Here is a 21,055-nt window from a genome sequence, read left to right as displayed (position 1 = left end):
TACGATCTGCATCACAATTTAAAAAATTTTTTAAGGTATAAAAAGTATGACTGAGCTTCTCTTGAGATGACACATAATATCTGTCTCCCCCTTTTTTGTTTTTAAAATGATCTTAAGAGTACGAATGGCTCTTTCCACTACTGAATGACATTTATTTTACCAGATTTGATTAGGTTTAAGTCCTGGGGGATTTATTCCTAAGGTTGGTATAGGAAGTTGGATAATATTCTGAGGACATTGTTTCTAATAAAATATGGAAATTGTCATTCTCAAATAACATTTTATAGACTGAAAATTAAATGAAAAGTTCCTTTGAATTAATGTGCCTTATAATAGTTGTTTTAATAATTTTTGCTATATTTACCATATAAGTACTATTACTATAAATTGATGGGCTTTGTAGTAAAATTTGTTAAGGCATAAATAAGAGCTTGTATTTCTATTGAAATATAAGAGGTTTGAAGGACCTTTGCTCCTCTGCTGTAGTATATCTAGCCTTTCTAGAACTGGATCTATCTGTAAAAATGGTTAATACCTGAGATAAAAAATTTCTTTTAATGTGGTTGTTAATACTATTCTCTGTGTTAGATATAAATCAAGCCCCTAAGCTAGGGTTCCCGGTAGAATATAAAATATTAAGTATTTTGACTTCTATGTAGAAGGGTGTGTACACCGATCTTCCTTGCCCTTGGACCTGGGCAACCTGTAGTAATGCACAGGTGCTGACTGCTATCATGGCAAGTCATTTAAAAATAAAGCAAATTTACTTTTGAATTCATAAGCCACAAATGTTGCCTTGCCTTTAGCTTAATTAAAATGTAGGCGGCCATATACAGTTAGGATTCAATTATTTATAAAACATTGGCTTCTCATGTAACTTAATTTATATGACATTGATTATATTGTAAAAGCTAATCTATAAAGTAACTTAAGTAGGTATTTTTAATTTAAAAAATAATGGCAAAGATTTTATTGGTCTGATCCAAAAGCATGGCTTTTATCTTTCTTGAAATTCTATTGCTGTTGAAAAATTTGGCTATATTTAAGAAATATATTGTCCTTGCCTTTCCCACAGGCGAAAACCTTCATAATATTTAATATATACCTATGAAATTTTATTTGATAAGGCTTTCTATGCAATTTTAAGTATATTAGATCTGTTTTAAAAAGTTTTCCTATAAGAAGAGAGAATAAATTTTTTGTATTACTCCGGGCCCTTGGGGCTTTCCAAGAATCATTTTTGTTAAGGCCTTGAAATTTTAACATGGAAAAAAACCATCAAATAAATATCTATATCTACTATTATCTTACAGGGGTCTTCAAACTACGGCCCGCGGGCCACATGCGGCCCACAGAGGAGTCTGATCCGGCCCGCCAGGTTTTTTGGGTAGTGAGTGCAGCCGAGGTGTTACAGTAGGAATTAGTATCGGGTCTAGTAATAATTAATGTCGTTTTTAAACATTCGTTTAAAATCTTGCTTGGCGTTGACTTGTATTGACATAACCTTCAAACACGTGGTATCTACAGAACGTGTGAAGTGCAATTAACAAGTTTTGCTTGAAAAAGTTTGTGTTTGGTTTGGTTTTTGTTGCAAAACTAGGGCTAAGAAGATGGTGGATGAAGAGCATATTCAGCACTGCATGCTTTACGAGTTCCAATTAGGAAGAAAAGCAAGTGAGGCTGCAAAAAACATCTGTAGTGCTCTTGGTCAAGATGTAGTTAGCGCCAGAAAATGCCAGCGTTGGTTTGAGAAATTTCGCGAGGGAAATTTTTCGTTAGGTGACAAGAGTGGTCAAGGCCGTGTGTCCAATTTTGATCAAGAAGCTCTTCAAGCTCTTTTGGTGCAAAATCCTCAAATTACCCAACAAGAGCTTGCGACAACTTTAAATTGTTCACAAAAAACAATTTCCAATCAATTGCGTGCACTTGGCAAAGTCCAAAAGTTTGGAAAATGGGTTCCTCATGAGTTGACCGACAACAACCGTAATCAAAGAGTCACAATTTGCAGTTCGCTCCTCTCTCGTCAAAACCGTTTGCCGTTTTTAGAGCAAATTGTTACCGGAGATGAAGAATGGGTGCTGTATGTTAATTTGAAAAGGCGGCCTCAATGGTTGGACAAAAATGAGGCTCCGCAGCCCACGCCAAAACCTGACTTGCATGCGAAAAAAGTGATGTTGTGTGTTTGGTGGAATTTTAAAGGAATTCTTCATTATGAACTTTTACCATCTAACCAAACCATTACAAGTGCAGTGTATAGTGCCCAATTGGAAAGGTTAGCCCAAGCTTTAAGAGAAAAAGAACTCGCGCTGATTAATCGGAAGGGCGTAATTCTTCACCACGATAACGCACGACCGCATACTGCAAGAATCACTGCTGAAAAACTGCGCCAGTTGGAATGGGAAGTTCTCCCTCAACCTGCATATTCTCCTGATATTGCCCCTTCCGATTACCATTTGTTTCGTTCTTTGCAAAACTGTCCTCTTGGAAAAAAATTTAATAATGAAGAATGCCTCAAAAATGCATTGACCGAATTTTTTGCATCAAAATCACAAGAATTTTACAACAGAGGGATTAAAATGCTTTCTGAGCATTGGGCACAAGTAGTAGAAAACAACGGCAACTATATTGTTGATTAAATTTTGTTGTATTGTTTAAATAAATTTGATTTAAAAAAGTATTAGAAAACGACATTAATTATTACTAGACCTAATAGCTTTCTCTTTACACGTGCACAGATATCCCAGACGCATTTCTAAATTTTTAAAACTTTTTTATGGTGAGAAAGGAAATTGTTAATTTAATATACTAGGAGAGCGGGCTTCTACATTGGATCACCTCATGTCTCTCCCTTCCCCCACATTCTGCTTACTTCAGGGGAAGCATCAACAACAGATCTGGCTGAATTTCTTTTCATGCTTAAAAGATAGACAGATTTCTTTTTGGCTTTCTGAAATAATAATTAATACCCAATTTGGTCAAGATTTGCATTTCCCTGTGAGTTTTCTTATAATTTTTAAACAAGGCATTAAGTCAGAGGTAGTTTCAGCAGTGGAGTTCCACTTATTATAGATTTTAAATTCCATACATATACTAAGATTCTAATTTCAACAAAAAACATTATTTTGTGATCACATAGACTTCAACATTCACTCTAAAGAGCACTTTCATTTCTAAGATCCTTTTTTTTCTAGCCTTAATTCCTCGTGCCTGAGGGGACTCCCTGAGTCCATTTTCTAAGATTCTTTTTTCTTAACCCTTACTCCTCGAGTTCTGAGGGAAATCTTGACACCGTCAAGGAACATTTCATGACAACTTAAAGCATTCCCCATTATTGGTAGATTGGATGGCTCTCAAAGAGATTCCTTCTCCACGTAAGCCTCCGGGACGTATAAACCCCGTGCCGGGTCAGCTTGAATTTTCTCGTCAACCCAGGAATTCAGGCGGAATTACTCTCTTTTCGACTCTGCCCTTTACTCCTTTGCTTGCGTGAAACAGTCGGTAGGTATAATCCGCCTACACGGATCCTCACAGACAGGGAGACCCCGTTTGCCCTCCTCAGGCGCGCAGGTCTCCCCGTGGTTGAGTCTGCGAGGTGGACGACCTTTTGTTCAAAGCAAGCTCAAGGTTTTAAGAGTAGATCTAATTGGAGAGGATTCTCGCCAAGAAAACCGGGAGACGGTACTAGTTCAAGTGATTCGGAGTTCTCACAGCTGAAAATGGGTACCTTTCACTCTTCCCCAGATCGGCAAGTGAGTGCTTATTAGTGGACTGGAAGGAACCAACCGAGAAAGCCAATGACAATCGAGCAAAAAAAGGGGTGAAATGTTCTGAAATCTTGTTTGAAAAATCGTCTACCTACCTTTACTCCGATCTGTCTCACGGCGGGCAGGACCGTGGCGATCCAATGCTGAGTCTTCACTCGCGGGTCCTCGCGGCGACTCTCGGGGGTGCCTGGCCAGGGCTTCTCCGGTAGACGTTCTCGTTGGAGGTCCTCAGGAGCGCCCGACGTTGGACGCCATTTTGTCCCGACCCGCGGGGCAACAACGGGGGCACGCAGGAACCACCTAAGAGAATGAGGCAAATAAGGAACGCGAAAGAATGGAGGCAAGACAAGGTTCTGATCAAGCCTCTAAATTCTGTGACTTTTGACTATCACCTGTATTTGCTACAGATCACTCAACTTCTTTCTTCTGAGCTCCAGTTCCAGATTCCATATGACTAGCAGGCCTCACCCAGGGTTGCCCCTATGCATTTTAAATTGCGCACACAGCAAAGTGAATTTGGCATTTTCTTTCCCCAGACTCCCAACCCTGCACCACCACCTTCATTCTGAAACTCCGGCAGGGGTCCTCAAACTTTTTAAAGTGGGGGCCAGATCACGGTCCCTCAGAGAGCTGGAGGGCCGGACTATATGAACAACTAATTCCTACTGTAACACCTCGGCTGCGCTCACTGCCCAAAAAACCTGGCGGGCCGGATCAGACTCCTCTGCGGGCCGCATGTGGCCCGCGGGCCGTAGTTTGAAGACCCCTGGTCAACAGCATAACTCCATACCTCAGTCACTTTGGTTGGAAATCTCAGACATCTCATTTCTCCTTCCGTGTGAGCTGGTGTGTAAATTCTGTCCTGTAACAGCTCTCAGATCCCTGGTTCCTCTTCTCATTTTCATTTTCAGTTTTCATTTGCAACTTTACATATAGAGTAGGGCAAAAGTAGGAAAATAATAACAATAATTAATGAATAATAATACAAGAATAAACTCTGTGTTTCGTGTACTCATAATGGTAAACCTACTTTTGCTCCACGTTGTATATCCTCTTACACAATCACCAAGATTTGCTTTCTGAAACATAAAACCAATTGTCACTCTCCTGCTTAAAATCCTTCAGAAGCACTCCACTTGTAGAACGAGACAAGCACTGAGCTGCACTGGACAACACATTGTCTGTTTACATACTTCTCCTTTTCATATATCTGTTTTTATACTCATCTCTCCACTTGGCCCTCTCCTTTATAGAACTGTACTTACACCTCAAACAAAGCCTAATTCAAAAAGTCTCTTCCTTCCTCAAGCCTAACTCACCCCTGATCAGAATTAATTGTTTCTCTGTGATTACTCCTTCAGACTAACATTTAAAACCTATTATGTTGTTAGTGATGGATTTGTCTCTTTCCTCTGAAAGGCTGTGAGCTCTATGAGGACAGGAATGAGCTTAATCAATTGTGTATTCTAGCACCCTTTACAAGTACCTACAATGTAGCTACAGTCAATAAATGTTTGTAAATTGAATTGGAGGGAGATTACAACATTGTAATATAAATCACTTTGTAGCCCGTGATTGATCACTACTACATATACCAAAAATGGATGAATGTGTACCTTTACTATTCAATAGAATAGGTTTATGGTTAAATCAATAGCAGTGTGTAATATATGATGATGTGTGTTTATGCATTTGTCTAGATATTTGTAACTTTGAGACTGACCATAATATATATGAAAACCACATATAAAGTGTGTGTGAGGGTTGAAACTGGCTCGATTGCCCAGGGCTATCTTTGTACCTTGCCTAAATGGACTGTGTCATGGCCTGATTATTTTAGCCATCCTCACAGTATCAGTTAAGCAGTAAATGAGGTGTTTGGCTGAGAGTGTGAAATAACTTGTTCATAGTCCATTCGTTTCATGCATGTAGACACCACCTAGCATGCAAAGTTTACTGGAAACTGAGGAACTGGAGCCCAAGTTAGAAGATGACTAGAATTAAATTTAAACTGTCAGGAAGCCAGTTATTTGAAGGTCATATTTTTAAAGCCAGTGTCTTTTTGTGCTCATCTGAGACCTAATCTCCCCTTCCTTCTAGAAATATTTTTAAAAGGAGCCTTATATGAAATCTGAGATTCCTATCTATGCCATATGTGTAACAACACGGGCAATTTTGTTTTGCAACTACCAAAACTGATATGTGGTATTGCTCTTCCTCTTTCCGGCCAGCATTTACTTTAAGGGCATCCTGCTTCTATTCTTAAGAGAATGGCATTCTGTTTTAAATATATTAATAATCCAAACACAGAGTGATACTCAGTAATATAGAGACTAGCCTCAGAATCTCCTTGCTGAAGTTGTCTTCAATCAGAATAAAATAAGGCTTTATCTGCACATCTGGGCAGCAAAACTGGAACCCCTTCCAGTTAGTGATTCCAATTATAGTCCTATCCAGTTAGTGATTCCAATTATAGCGTCAAAGTAGATGGTCATAGGACCGGAAAGAGGGAGACAGTGGGAGCATGGCTTAAGACTCAGGATGTTTTGTTATATCTTTAAGGCAAGAACACCCCTGGAGCAGGAGATTTTTAACCTCCTTTCTAAAAACAAGCAGCCAGTAACAGACCCTTTACTGACTCCTGTGGAAAAGGCCTCTCTCAAAGCCATGAGCCTGGAAGAGGTAAGTGTGATAGACCTTTTATACACCCAGGCGGGGCCTGTTTCTCCCAACAATTTGCTCACAAGCCCAGGAGTCACTGTAAATCTCCTTCATTGTAGGCGAAGATACGCCGAGCAGAGCTTCAGAGGGCCCGGGCCCTGCAGTCTTACTATGAGGCCAGGGCTCGAAGAGAGAAGAAAATCAAAAGCAAAAAGTAAGGAGCTGTGCCTGAAACCCATATAATTTTTTAATATATTTTATTGATTTTTTTTTACAGAGAGGAAGAGAGAGGGATAGAGAGTTAGAAACATCGATGAGATAGAACCATTGATCACCTGCCTCTTGCACACCCCCCACTGGGGATGTGCCCACAACCAAGGTATATGCCCTTGACTGGAATCGAACCTGGGACCTTTCAATCTGCAGGCCAATGCTCTATCCACTGAGCCAAACCCGTTTCGGCATGAAACCCATATAATTTTATTAGCCAATGTCATCCCAATAAATTCAACAAAAAAGTTTAAAAAAAAGAGAGCCGAAACCAGTTTGGCTCAGTGGTAGAGCGTCGGTCTGCAGACTGAAAGGTCCCAGGTTCAATTCCGGTCAAGGGCATGTACATTGGTTGCAGGCACATCCCAGGTAGGGGGTGTGCAAGAGGCAACTGGTCGATGTTTCTCTCTCATCGATGTTTCTAGCTCTCTATCTCTCTCCCTTCCTCTCTGTAAAAAATCAATAAAATATATATATTTTTTTAAAGTTAGAGAGAGAGAGAGCCCAGCCAATGTGTTTCAGTGGTTGAGTGTTGACCTATGAACAGGAGGTCATGGTTCAGTTCCTGGTCAGGGCTTGATCCTCAGTGTGGGGCATGCAGGAGGCAGCCAATTAATGATTCTCTCTCATCACTGATATTTCTTTCTTTCCTTTCCCTTCCTCTCTGAAATCCACAAAAAAAATATATTTTAAAAAATAAAAATTGGTACAGTTACCATTTAAAATAATATAAAAAAGGATCCAAAGACCCATGCTAACTAGCCTTGAGTTTCATGAAAGAAAGTGAAGTGGAAAGAACCTTTGACGTGGCAGTTGAGATCATATAGAAGAGGTCACAAATAGGAGCGACCTTTCTTTTCCCTAAGACCAACCTCATATAAGTGTTGCCTGCTTCAATGCTGCCCTCTCCACTGGCTTTTGCTTTCTGTCTTGGTTGTTTTTTTGTTGTTTTGTTTTGTTTTGTTTTGTTTTGTTTTTAATATATTTTATTGAGTTTTTACAGAGAGGAAGAGAGAGGGATAGAAAGCTAGAAACATCAATGAGAGAGAATCATCGATCAGCTGCCTCTTGCACACCCCCTACTGGGGATGTGCCCGCAACCAAGGCACATGACCTTGACCGGAATCGAACCCAGGACCTTTCAGTCCGGAGGCTCTGTTTTGGTTGTTGCTAAAAAAGATGCCTGCACAATTACTTTCTCTCCTTTCTAGGGCGTGACAGACTGATATCGGTAGAATGAACTGAATTCTACAGCTGTTGAGACCAGCAGGGCTTCCTTCCTATCATTTTGCCTCTCTGGAACATGTCTTATTCTTCCCTGCACTATAGGTTTGCTCTGCAGAGGTCTGCCCTGTGGGCTGCTGGGACTGAGAGGTCTTCCAGCGCTCTAGGTCCCAAAGTGGCTCCCTCCAGTCACCTAGCTCTGTGATGTCCATCCTGGCCTCTGCACAGGGAGACCTCTTGGTAATAGGGACACTTTTGTGTGTGGCATCAGCGTTTCCCCTGATCTCTTCCCTTGTACCCCTCTCCTTACCCTGTAGGTACCACAGAGTTCTGAAGAAAGGAAAGGCCAAGAAAGCCCTAAAAGAGTTTGAGACGCTGCGGAAGACCGATCCTGCTGCTGCACTGGAAGAACTGGAAAAACTCGAAAAGGCCAGAATGATGGTGAGGCTGCCTCTTGCCCTACCCCTGAACCACCTTTCCCCAGAAAGCAATACGGATCTCACTCTCTCCTTTCTTTCCAGGAGCGAATGAGTCTTAAGCACCAGAACAGTGGAAAATGGGCGAAGTCAAAGGCAATTATGGCCAAATATGACCTGGAGGTAAGAGACCCCATCAGGATGAGGGAATTGGAGGAAAGAAACAGAGTTGGGTAAGAGCCATGAGAAGGGATGGAAAACCAGGAATCTAAAAAGGTATCAGAAAAAATAATAATAATAAAATAAAAGGGCATCAGAAAAATCTCTAAGGCAAAGAGGAAAATGACCAGGAACAAGGTGGAAAAGGAGACATGAAAGGGGAAAGAACATTAAAGAGGAGAGGAACTTTTTAAAAAAAAAAAATATATATATATATATATATATATATATTGTTAATTTTTTGCAGAGAGGAAGGGGGAGGGATAGAGAGTTAGAAACATTGATGAGAAACATAGATCACCGGAATGGAACCTGGGACTCTTCAGTCCACAGGCTGATGCTTTATCCACTGAGCCAAATCGGTTAGGGCAAGAGGAACTTTATATATATATATATATATATATATATATATATATATATATATATATATATATATACACACACACACACACACACACACCGTATTTTTACTTGCCCGGCTCTGTGTGGTCTCTGTGTGCTTGCCCGGCTCTAAAATGGTTCTAAATGCTGCTGTTTACTTTACAGGGTTGATTACATGTGTTTATGACTGTGATGTTGGCTTTTAATGCACATAAAATATTTTAGGACACTATTTGTTTCAGAATCTTTTTTTCTTCATTTCCCTTCTCTAAAAACTGGTCCGTCTTATGGTCTGGTGCGTCTTATGGTCCGAAAAATACGGGTGTGTGTGTGTGTGTGTGTGTGTGTGTGTGTGTATGTGTGTGTGTGTGTGTATATATATATATATATATATATATATATATATAATTATGTATGCAATATTTCACATATTGGTTCCTTGAGGACAAAGAATTTGACTTCCATTTTATTCCAGAGCTGGTAACACAGTGGTATATGTACAGTTTAAACAGTAGGCACCAGTAAGAAATACTTAAGTCAGATTGCGAGGAGGCAGCTTTAAGAAATAGCCCAGGAAAGGTGTTAGTGTGATCACTAGTGACAAGGCACACATGCTGTGACTTCTTCTTCCAGGCTCGCCAGGCTATGCAGGACCAGTTGGCCAGGAACAAAGAACTGACACAGAAAGTCCAGATGGCCTTCGAGAGTGAGGAAGAGGAGGGAGGTGAGGAAGAAGGTGATCTTGTCCCTGATGCGGTGAATGAGGCACACATGACTGCTGATGGACTGAACCCCTGGATGGTCGGGAATCACTCTAGTGACGCAAAAGAGGCTGAAATCCAGAAGGACCCTGAACAGCTTCCAGAGCCCACGGCCAACGAGGCTTCTGAAAGTGAGGAAGAAGAAATACCAGTGGCAGAGGAAGAAATTTTGTTGAAAGAATTTGAGGAAAGGCGATCGCTTAGGAAAAAGTCGAGGCTCAACCAGGATGCCAAGCCAGTGGGCAGACAAGAAACAAAAGGTGAGTTATGGATCGGAGGGAGAGCTTAGTACAAATGCTATGGACCAACTGCAAGGAAGACTGTGCCCACCCACACACACTGCAGAATGATGAGGTCTAAGGACTTTCGAGAAAGTGCTGTGGGTCCTGAAGAGAAAACAGGTCATCACTACCATTTTTCTTCAGAGGCATTTAACAAGTGGTCATCTGCATGGCTGTATAATGTATGTTCCAACATGCTTTCTGTTCTTGAGGGCTTGCAGTCTTCAGAAAGGCAGGACTATAGCATCCTTGAAGTCAAGGCAGGAGTCACCATTGCTGGTAACCACGAGCCAGAGAGAAGTGCGCACGGGGGGGTGGCAAATCTGAAAATCACGTATACCCACAGACACAGGTGATTTTGTTGTTAATCCTCACCCAAGGATTTTTTTTCCATTGATCATTTTTTAGAGGAAGTAGAAGGGAATGAGAGAGACAGAGACAGAAACGTTGAAGGAGAGAGACACATCGATCGGTTGCCTCCTTGCCCATGCTGGAGTTCGAGCTTGCAACTGAGGTACGTGCCCTTGACCGGAATCAAACCCACAACCCTTCAGTCCGTGGGCAGACACTATCCACCGAGCCAAACTGGCTAAGGTATGAGGCATTATGAAGCATCTTCAAATTATGGCCGTAGAGTTCTGTTTGTGAGGTAGGAGTGGCATTTTTAGCACTTAAATGCTGTCTGATACATGATATGGGATAAGACTCCAGACAGGAATTAATGACTTCACAAGGTATGTGGTAAATTGGAATTTTTACCCCAGTGCTCAGACTTCATTTGCATATTATATTTTCTACCAGTTATCTTGAAGAGATTTTACATTAACAGTGTTAGGTTAGCACCCTTAGACAACTCAGAGAGCTCCCATTCTGGGGACAAAGCGGGTCACTAAATCCTGCTTGAGAAAGTACCTACATTAAGAATCACCTGGCTCTCTGGACAGAATCACTGGTCTGATTGTATTTTCTATAGGAATAATGCATTTGGGTGACAGCAGGAATCTGTTGGGGTTTTTTTTTAATATATATATATATATTTTTTTAAATATATTTTATTGATTTTTTTATAGAGAGGAAGAGAGAGAGAGAGCTAGAAATGTTGATGAGAGAGAAACATCGACCAGCTGCCTCTTTGCACACCCCCTACCGGGGATGTGCCCGCAACCAATGTACAGTATATGCCCTTGACCGGAATCGAACCTGGGACCTTTCTGTCCACAGACCGACGCTCTACTGCTGAGCCAAACTGGTTTCGGCTTAATATATTTTTATTGATTTCAAAAAGAGGAAGGGAGAGAGAAACCTAGAAACGTCGATGAGAGAGAAACATCGACCAGCTGCCTCTTGCACACCCCCTACCGGGAATGTGCCCGCAACCAATGTATATGCCCCTGACCGGAATCGAACCTGGGACCTTTCAGTCCGCAGACCGACGCTCTGCCACTGAGCCAAACTGGTTTCGGCTTTATTGATTTCAGATAGGAAGGGAGAGATAGAGAAACATCAATGATAAGAGAGAATCATTGACTGGTTGCCTCCTGATACCCTGCACTGGGGATCCAGCCCGCAACCCAGGCATGTGCCTTGACCGGGAATAGAACCATGACCTCCTGGTTCATAGGTTGACGCTCAACCACTAAGCCAAGCTAGCTGGGCAGGAATCTTTTTCCATAGCCAAAAATGATAAGAACTGTCACTTAAAGTGTATGATAGGGCCTTTACTTGGGATTATCAGCTAGAGAGTTCTGGGGTTAATAGTTACAATCAGTCACTTCTGAAGAGGAAGCAGTGCTGTAGGCTAAGGTCATGGGGCAGTGTCTCTACAACAACAGGGAAGCAGCCACATCCTCCTGAGCACCTCAGAAACTGGCCATCTAGCTCAATGTGTAGAGCAATTGCTTGTGGTATGGAAGGTGGATTTGGATTTCCTTGGATGATAAAAATAGGATGTTCCCAACCCTTTGGGGAAATAGTGGGAAGTCGTGGATCCCAAACAAAATGAACAAGAAAACTTGGTCCTTGAAGAATAAACATAGATGTATCCAAAGTCCAGATCTCAAGTAGCTTCTTCCAGTGGCGTCAAGCCAGAGCTAGAGAGCAGGTTGAACTTGGGAATGCAGGCACCTTGAGTCAGTTCAGAGGACAGTTAAGAAGTGTGTCACTGCCATGGTTTCCTGGGGGCTCTCAGAGAACAGTGGTATTTACTCGTGTTGCTGGTGACTGAGAAGTGCAAGCTACTTGTCTCAGCCACAACAGGTCATGAAATATTGTTTTTAGATAAAACAATGCTGGATAAGGTTTTTACAAATAGGACATTACAATGTAAATTATAAATACTAAATCACACTTTTTAGGAATTACAAATATTAAATTACAATGAAGTTGCATTCAGAGGCTACCTGTTCATTAAAAAGGCCTCTTTTTTTTAAGTATATATTTTATTGCCAAAACCGGTTTGGCTCAGTGGATAGAGCATCGGCCTGTGGACTGAAAGGTCCCGGGTTCGATTCCAGTCAAGGGCATGTACCTTGGTTGCAGGCACATTCCCAGTGGGGGGTGTGCAGGAGGCATCTGATTGGTGTTTCTAACTCTCTATCCCTCTCCCTTCCTCTCTATAAAAAATTAATATATATATATATATATTATTGATTTTTTTTTTTACAGAGAGAAAGGGAGAGGGATAGAGAGTTAGAAACATAGATGAGAGGGAAACACAGGCCGACGCTCTATCCACTGAGCCAAACCGGTTAGGGCTAAAAAGGCCTTTTTAAATTTGGGACTTGGGCCTTGGCCAGTGTGGCTCAGTTGGTTGAGCATCATCACATGAACTGAAAAGTCGCTGCTTCAGTTCCAGGTTAGGGCACATGCCCAGGTTGCTGGCTTGATCCCAGGAGGGGAGGGGAGGGGAGATACAGGAGGCAGCGGGTCAATGTTTTTCTCTCACATATTTATTTCTCTCTTAAAAAAATCTTAACTTTTTTAAAAAAAGTTAAAATTTGGGATTTGGGGCCATTTCCCCAACCAGGATTTATTTACTGTATGAGGCAAGTAAGCCACAGTTCTTGTTATAGAGTGAGTCATTGGCAAAGTTGGGAATAGGGCCTAGGATATCTGCTTCCCAACGTGCTGCTTTTAACTACTCAACTCCATTACCTGCTACTTGATAGGTAATTATTAGTGACCTCTCCTCTTCATTGGGATGCCTCAGTGCCCAACCCCCAGTGGGTGCTCTACAAAAGCTCACTGAGACTGTTCAGTAAGTGCTCATTGACTAGGCAACATCCAGCCTTCTTTTCTGACAGCTTTCATTTCTTCCTCCAGATTCTAGCACCGAGGAGGTGCTATCCGAACTGAGGGCACTGTCTCAGAAACTCAACAAGGACAACCATCAGTGCAGGAAGCAAGACGTGGGTTCAGCGAGGACTGTTTTGTCCGTCCCGAGAGAGGGACCTGCTGGGGAAGAAGAGGAACCCCAGTTGCTGCAGAGGCCGGAGAGAGCACAGACTCTGGAGGAGCTAGAGGAACTGAGCAAAGAAGGATGCTTTCAAAATGAGGAGTTTCCCAGGCCTGCGTCAGAAGGGCAGCAGCTGGAGAGCAATAATCAGCCTAGTGCTCCCAAGAAGAAAATGAAGGAACAGATGATTGACCTACAGAACATCCTAACTACAAAATCTCCTTCCGTGAAGTCTTTGGCTGTCCCCACGATAGAGGAGTTGGTGAGCAGAGCCAGGGTCCAGGCAGGGGTCTTCAAACTATGGCCCACGGGCCACATGCGGCCCGCAGAGGAGTCTGATCCTGCCCGCCAGGTTTTTTGGGCAGTGAGCGCAGCCGAGGTGTTACAGTAGGAATTAGTAGTTCATATAGTCCGGCCCTCCAGCTCTCTGAGGGACCGTGATCTGGCCCCCACTTTAAAAAGTTTGAGGACCCCTGGTCCAGGGTGTCTCGGGCCATTATGGGGGATCAGAGCTGGTGAAGAAAGTGCCCTTCTTGGCACAAGGAATAGAATCAGTGAAGTTTGTTGTGCTGGGATCACATGACGGTAGTTGAGAGGCCCAGAAAATAGTATGGGGTCACGCTGGCTCCGGTGACAATTCGATAGATGCAAATCTGTGAGTGCCACTGAGACTCCAACATCCTAAATCCTGAACCACCAAACCCTTTCTGGAGTTACTCTAAAACTGCCCTCAGAGGAAAGAGGGAGGCACTCAAAGCTCTGATGAGGTCCCAGGCAGGACATTCGAAAGTGACTTAAGGAATTCTTGCCAAAGTTTTGTGTTACTCAGTGGGATCTCAAACGGTCCAGGACTCCCTGAGTAAGTAATAGAAATTGCTCAAGTCAGGAGCCCTGACCTTTTGAGGGCTCTAAGCTGAAGGATGCCTGCATACTGGCTAGGCCACTTGGAGCTCCTCCTAACACAGTCCATTCATTCCTCCACGCTGCAGCTTCCTTACTGAAAGTTTAAAATTGTGTCATATGATAGTGAGCTGGGGATATTGACCCTAGAGAGAAGAATATTGGAGCATGATTGGCTACCAATCTATTGCAAGATCATCATTGTTCAGCACTTTCCCCCTAGAGGGCGCTAAAATGTCACCACCCAAAATTCAAGCACTCTTGCCCAAACCACGACTCTAATGCAAGCAGTAACTACAGAACCTCTTAACCACGGTATCTCCCTCCCTGAAGTCTTTGGAAGTCCCCATGACAATAGAGGAGTTAATAAACAGAGCCAGGATCTCAGACCATCATGGAGGGTCAAAGGTGATCCAAGAAAGTGCCAGAAAGGAGATTTTGTGGTTAGGAGGTTCCTACTTTATCCCAAACTCCCTTCTATGTTCTCACTCTTGTTTCTTCCCAGGAAGATGAACAGGAGAGAGAACAAAAGCAAATGATAAAGGAAGCTTTTGCTGGTGATGATGTCATCAGAGATTTCTTGAAAGAGAAGAGAGAAGCTGTAGAGGCGAGTAAGCCAAAAGACGTGGACCTGACTCTGCCCGGCTGGGGCGAGTGGGGCGGTGTGGGCCTGAAGCCCAGTGCCAAGAAGAGACGCCGGTAAGAACAGGGAAGAAAGTCTTTCAAAAAGGGCACCAGGTTCGCCCACCTCACCGTCAGTGCCCTCCCTGCCCTTTTGACCATCCTGCTGTTTCCTTTCCAGGTTTCTCATTAAAGCACCTGAAGGTCCTCCAAGAAAAGACAAGAATTTGCCAAATGTGATTATCAATGAGAAGCGAAACATCCATGCAGCAGCTCACCAGGTGAGGGATGGAGAGCTCTTTAGCTGCCTCCTCTTTGCTGCCCAGCTCTCTAGCTTGGGAGGGTTATTCTAGTGCTCTGTGGTCTAGTCAACAGAGCCATATATCAACAGGACAACAATTGAAATTCCTTTTGAGAGCCCAATTTTTTAAACTTAAACTTCTTCTAACGCCACTTCTTCAAAATAGACTCGACCAGGCCGTGGAAGAACCACACTCAAGGGGCCAAAGAGCCACATGTGGCTCGAGAGCCACAGTTTGCCGACCACGGGTCTAGAGGGATGTGTGATCTTGACCACGGAATCAAATCTATTTTTGTTTTTACTGACTGGCTCTGAGATGAATAATTCCAGATCGACTCTGCTGTTTTAATTACTGACCAGGAAGAAAGGTTGAGATTTACAGGGATAATCTCAGCAGCGATGGTGAGACTTTCAGATCTAGTGTTTTCAACTAGTAGCCCAGCTAACACTGGTTCAAATGGGTCTTACCAAAGGAAGAATTACTATTCTTCAGGCTGGTATTTATGTCAAGGTAATGTCCAAGACTATAAAATTTGAGCTATATCTTAAGGAAAATGAAGACAGGTACTTGTTCAATATAGTGCAAGTATACTGAACAGGTACTTGTTCAGTATAGTGCAAGAATTTTAAATTGTTTCATATTATCATATGAGCAAGGGTTTTTACCCCAGAGAGAAGCAACTTTGAGCAGTATATTGAAGGCTGTCATGTGGAGTGGAGTCCTATAAAGTAGAGGTTAGAGGGAAAGGCAGTGTTCAATTCAAGGAAAAACTTTCTGCTAGTCCAGAGAGGAGGTGTCACTCTGGGCTATGAACGTGTGTAGAGAGGACTCAGGACTGAAATTAGACTTAACGGCTTTTATGTTTCCTTCAATTCTGAAAGTCTGTGACCCTAAAATCTGCCCCTAGCCAGTATAAAATGACTTGTATGTTTCTTTCTGAAAAAAAGGGGGGGAGGGACTGTTTAATAGGTACAAAAAGAGGTGAGGAAATAACATTTCAATAACACTTTATTGATTTCATTTTGTAAACCAGTCACTGCAGAAATTGAATTGTAAACACTGTATTCCCAGTTGAGGGTACATAACCAGAAAACGCAATGAACAGGCATGTATAGGATAAGAGCGAGCGAAAGGGGGTGCGTCACCAGGCCAGGATTATAGGTGAAGGGCAGAGTGAGGAACTCAATAAAGATCACTCTTCCCTTCCAGAGATCTTAGCCATTTGTTTTTTTAATGCAGTCACAACAAATTGACAAATAGTTTTCCAGAATCTCCCTTTTTTTTGTTTGTTTGTTTGTTTGTTTGTTTACTGGTTTCAGAGGAAGGAAGAGGGAGAGATAGAAACATCAATGATGTTAGAGAATCATTAATCAGCTGCTTGCTGCAAACCCCCCACTGGGGATCCAGCCTGCAACCCAGGCATGTGCCCTTGACCGGAAATGAACCTGGGACCCTTCGGTCCACAGGCTGATGCTCTATCCACTGAGTCAAACCAGCTAGGGCTTTCTCATATTTTTAATAAGCCATAGACTGCAAGTCCCAGCATGCAATAGAATAAAATGTGCGTTAAACTAAAGGGGAGATCTTTCAAAATGGAATACTCTATCCAGGTGTGTTTTTTCCTCTTGCCCTGGGTGACATGTACAGATCTAGCTATCAACCCCAATTAAACTTTACCTTAACCTAAAGAGAATCTGTCCTTCACTACCATGAGGACCATCTGGCAGAACTCAGCTTTTAAGTGTTCCACTGAATATCTCCAAAGACTACTGATTGTTATCCCTCCCCCCCCCCTCCCCCCCCCCGTTTTGTTTTGTTTTTTTTTTTTGCTTATACCTTTTTCCTCCTCTTTGGCAATTGGGGAAGTGTTTAAAGATTATTTAAATGTCTGAAGATAGTGCTGTGGTGCCTGGAGGAGAGTGCTGGGCAAGGCTAGAAGCCTGGGTTCTGCTCTCCCTTGAGGCTCCTCTTTTCTTGGGTAAATCACTTCCTGTCTCGAAGCCAAACTGGGTTTGAGGCAGATGACGTTTGTCATTACCTTGGGCTTTCTAGCTTGCACAGTTTGTGATGCCAATGGAGGATGAAGTTAACTAAGTGTAGTAGCCTAGTAGAGTTTAGGGTTCAGGAGTGAACCTATGGGTTCCTTAAAACATCAGCCCTGGCCCTGGCCGATGTGCTCAGTGTTAGAGTGTCAGGCCTAGCACCAAAGGGTTGCAGGTTCAATTCCCAGTCAAGGGTATATACCTGGGTTTCGGGGCTTGTGGGGGAGGCAACCAATCGTGTCTGTCTCACATCGATGCTTCTCTCCCCTTCCTCCCTCTCTCTCTCTCCCTCTCTCTCTCTCTTTTTCCCTCCCTCCCTCCCTCCCTTCTTTCCTCCCTTCCACTCTCTAAAAATTAATGGAAAAAATATCCTCAGGTGATGACTAACAAAACAGACAAAAAACAAAACATCAGTCCTGTTTATCAGGGACAGGAAAGGAAAGGATGGAGAGGTTAAGAGGGTCATAAAATCTACAGGGATACACAAATGCCCAGGTGTTTCTTAAAGTTGCAAGGCACAAGAACAGGAAGGTTGTGTAGAAGACCCACTTGAGGACAGTAGCCATGGAGGTACTGTAGTGTTCCTACAGCTGTGTGGTTTTTTTTTTTGGGGGGGGGGGCAGTGTTAGGGTGGATTTTCAATCCCTTAGATTGTTGGATAAGCTTGGGGAGAGGGGGGGTCCTAAATCCAAATTAGGCCCCTCTACTCCCTAGTGTAAAATGACCATATGTCCCTCCAAAAGCAGGATGTATGGTCACCTTACCCTAGTGTCCTCAAGCAGATTAGGACTCCTTAAGGCTAGATGGAGGCATTGAGATGCTTTGACCTCTGAATAAATTCACCCACTGCCTCCATGTAGAACTGTGGCCCATGTGCCAACACTACCTGACCGACTGCCATTATACACCTGCACCCCAGGCCTGCTCATGCCTAGTCACTCTGCCTTCTTTTCCAGGTGCGGGTGCTTCCATATCCATTTACCCACCATCAACAATTTGAGAGGACCATCCAGACCCCTATCGGATCTACATGGAACACCCAGAGAGCCTTCCAAAAGCTGACTACCCCCAAGGTTGTCACCAAGCCAGGACATATCATTAAGCCTATAAAAGCAGAGGATGTGGGTTACCGGTCTTCCTCAAGGTCGGACCTCTCTGTCATACAGAGGAATCCAAAACAGCTCTCCATACGGCACAAAAAACAGCTGAAGAAAGACTAAAGATTGAGTTGCTGGAGGAGTGACATCTTGGTGCCCAGAACCAGGACCCTACCCAGTTCGGGGTTTTACTACAAGCTACAGAATCAGTTTCATAATTTGTTAGCACACATTTTAGGAATAAATGCCTTTTTATCTATTTCACTCGAGTATATTCTGTGTCATCTTCCAGTTGAATAATTTTCAAGTCAGACAAAACGCCTTTGGATATTCCCCATTGCACTTCTCCGGGTATACTTGTCAGCAGAACTTCATTTTCTCACCAAGGATTATATAGTTAGTGCTAAGTTGGAGTGAAGTAAACCTAAACTATGATCTTAAATGTATCACATTGGGCATGATCTGTAAATAACCAATTTTTTTTACACTCGTAAATAGTGGCTAATTATTGTATATTAACCTCTGAACCTATAAACAATATGTACCATCCAAGCTATTGGATTTGGGGCTGGTCGTAGGATGGTGCTGAAGCTGGGTTCAGCTTTAAGTCTAGCCACTGTCATTTTCTTGGCGAGTGAGCCTCCCAGCTTGCACAGGTCTTAGAGAAGCTAGCACTTTTCTCATTCTTTTGTTTGTTTTTTTTAATATATTTTTTTATTGATTTTTTACAGAGAGGAAGGGAGAGGGATAGAGAGCTAGAAACGTCAATGAGAGAGAAACATCGACCAGCTGCCTCTTGCACACCCCCTACCAGGGATATGCCCACATGCCCTTGACCAGAATCGAACCTGGGACCTTTCAGTCCGCAGACCGACGCTCTACCACTGAGCCAAACCAGTTTCGGCACTTTTCTCATTCTTAATGTAATGAGGTTTTACCCATATTTTACAGATGAGGCACGAGAGTTTTCTGAAGCTCTATTCCCTTCCTAACTCAGGGCCAGCTCCTTCGAATTGATTTGATTCAAGCATTAGTCTGCTCTATGACAGTTCACCTGGGCTTCTCAACTCTGAGGAACCTGCCTTCTTTGGGTGACAAGAAATAGATTTATCGACAGGGTCCCTGCAGCCAAGATTCCCAACAAGGAATTGGAGAACCCCTCTCCCCTGATTTCCAAGGAGGTAGCACTATTGTACTTCGCCTGCCTTGAAGGTTGGTGCTTCCAGCCTTTTTAGACCAAGGCGGGGGGGGGGGGGGGGGGGGTGTATTTTTGTGTATTCCAGACCCCTCTGAGAATTAAATGATGAACCCTCCCCAGAAAAATGAACATATACACCATCTTGCGTACAGTTTGCGGAGCTTTACAGGCATTCAGAATCCCTGGGCCAAAAGCTCTCCACCATTGAGTTTTCTTTTGCAATTTCTCCCATCAACAAGCTCCTCTTTTTCCAAGCATACCACTCTCCAAACAGTTTCCAAAATGTTTACATCTCCAATGTAACTAGTCCTGATGCCTTTATTTTATAGACAAGGTTTCAGGGTGGAGATCTCCAGTGTTACACATTGAATTAGTGGCTGAGTAGGCACTAGGACCTCAGACTAACTTTGAAGCCCAAAAGCCACGCCATAAATGTCTATGGAATTCCCGCGGTAGCTGTGGGCTCCTATTACTATTGCTTATCCTCTCAAAAACCAGCCCGGAGCTGGGAATTAAAAATAAGCACGTTCGTGTTTAGAGCCCAGGGGGCATTTTAAAGTTACCCACTGGGTTGATGTTATCAGCGATCTTCTTGCTGGATAGATACCTAAGTCAGTGGCCAGTGGGGGAAGGGGAGATGGGTAACTCCTGCCTCCGTTTAAAACACCATAAACTTCTCTTTAGAGTACAAAGCTGCCACCTCCGTTCCCCCCCCCCCCCCAAATTGAAGCGTCCAATCAAGTGCCCCCAGTAAACGGCCAATCCCCGTGTGCTTTCCCGGGACCCTCCTCAGCTCCCCGTACTCCCCGAAGCCAGGAGTGATGCAAGTGACCCCATCCTTCAAAGGGGAAGGCAGGCGCCAGAACATTTATAAACGACGCCCACTTCCAGCCTTCTAAAGCCCCCAAACGGATTCCACTGTTGTTCGGTGGGGCTTTTTTTTTTTTTTTTCTTCCTCCGAACCTCCGAAGTGTTCTCCCTTCCCATTGGACAAAGCTGCCCCTTGACGCCACCCTGGCTTTGCTTGTTGATTGGTCCATTCTGGATGTGCCCAAGCCTTTTTCCCAGGGTGTGGCCCCCCCCCCGCCCCCAACGGGGCTCTGACCCCTGGCTCCTCCCTTCCCCCCCAAGCCCCCCTCTCTGGTCCGAATGGTATTGCCCTGGCTTCGCTCCCCCACGGCCCAAGCCGCTGCCCTTAGGGCCCCCGGACGGGGCGGGGCACGCTGGGGACGGGCAGAGGGCGGTGGTGGCGCCTTCCTGCCGAGCCCAAGGCCGCCCCCGCTACCCTTCTCCAGCCCTCGCAGGTCCCACTTTCTCCGAGGCAGTCTTCGTCCTGCCTCGGTAGCCCCGTGCCGTCTTCACGGCCCCCACCGTGCTCTTTGGGTCATCCCGCTCAGCAGCGCTAAATCCCTGCCCTCGGCGCTCCCCACACGCCCGTCTGCCTCCGCCCTCAGGTCGTCGCTG

General features: G+C 43.8%; 1 protein-coding gene across 1 annotated transcript in view; it reads left to right on the top strand.

Annotated features, from left to right (window-relative positions):
* The window catches only part of UTP14A (UTP14A small subunit processome component), a 36,768-nt gene extending 18,106 nt beyond the window's left edge, over nt 1-18,662 (top strand). Inside the window, exons 7-15 of the mRNA XM_084870713.1 lie at nt 6,327-6,446; nt 6,545-6,639; nt 8,237-8,360; nt 8,441-8,518; nt 9,569-9,956; nt 13,299-13,693; nt 14,837-15,030; nt 15,134-15,233; nt 18,253-18,662. Of these exons, the coding sequence (XP_084726839.1) occupies nt 6,327-6,446; nt 6,545-6,639; nt 8,237-8,360; nt 8,441-8,518; nt 9,569-9,956; nt 13,299-13,693; nt 14,837-15,030; nt 15,134-15,233; nt 18,253-18,516 (1,758 nt within the window). The 3' untranslated portion in view covers nt 18,517-18,662. The remainder of the gene's footprint in view (nt 1-6,326; nt 6,447-6,544; nt 6,640-8,236; nt 8,361-8,440; nt 8,519-9,568; nt 9,957-13,298; nt 13,694-14,836; nt 15,031-15,133; nt 15,234-18,252) is intronic.
* Nucleotides 18,663-21,055: the final 2,393 nt, after the last annotated feature.

Source organism: Pipistrellus hanaki (assembly GCF_964339955.1).
Source record: "Pipistrellus hanaki genome assembly, chromosome: X".
In the NCBI taxonomy this organism is placed as follows: domain Eukaryota; kingdom Metazoa; phylum Chordata; class Mammalia; order Chiroptera; family Vespertilionidae; genus Pipistrellus; species Pipistrellus hanaki.
Note: the sequence above shows the minus strand (reverse complement) of the source record. Positions and strands in the feature narration are given on the sequence as shown.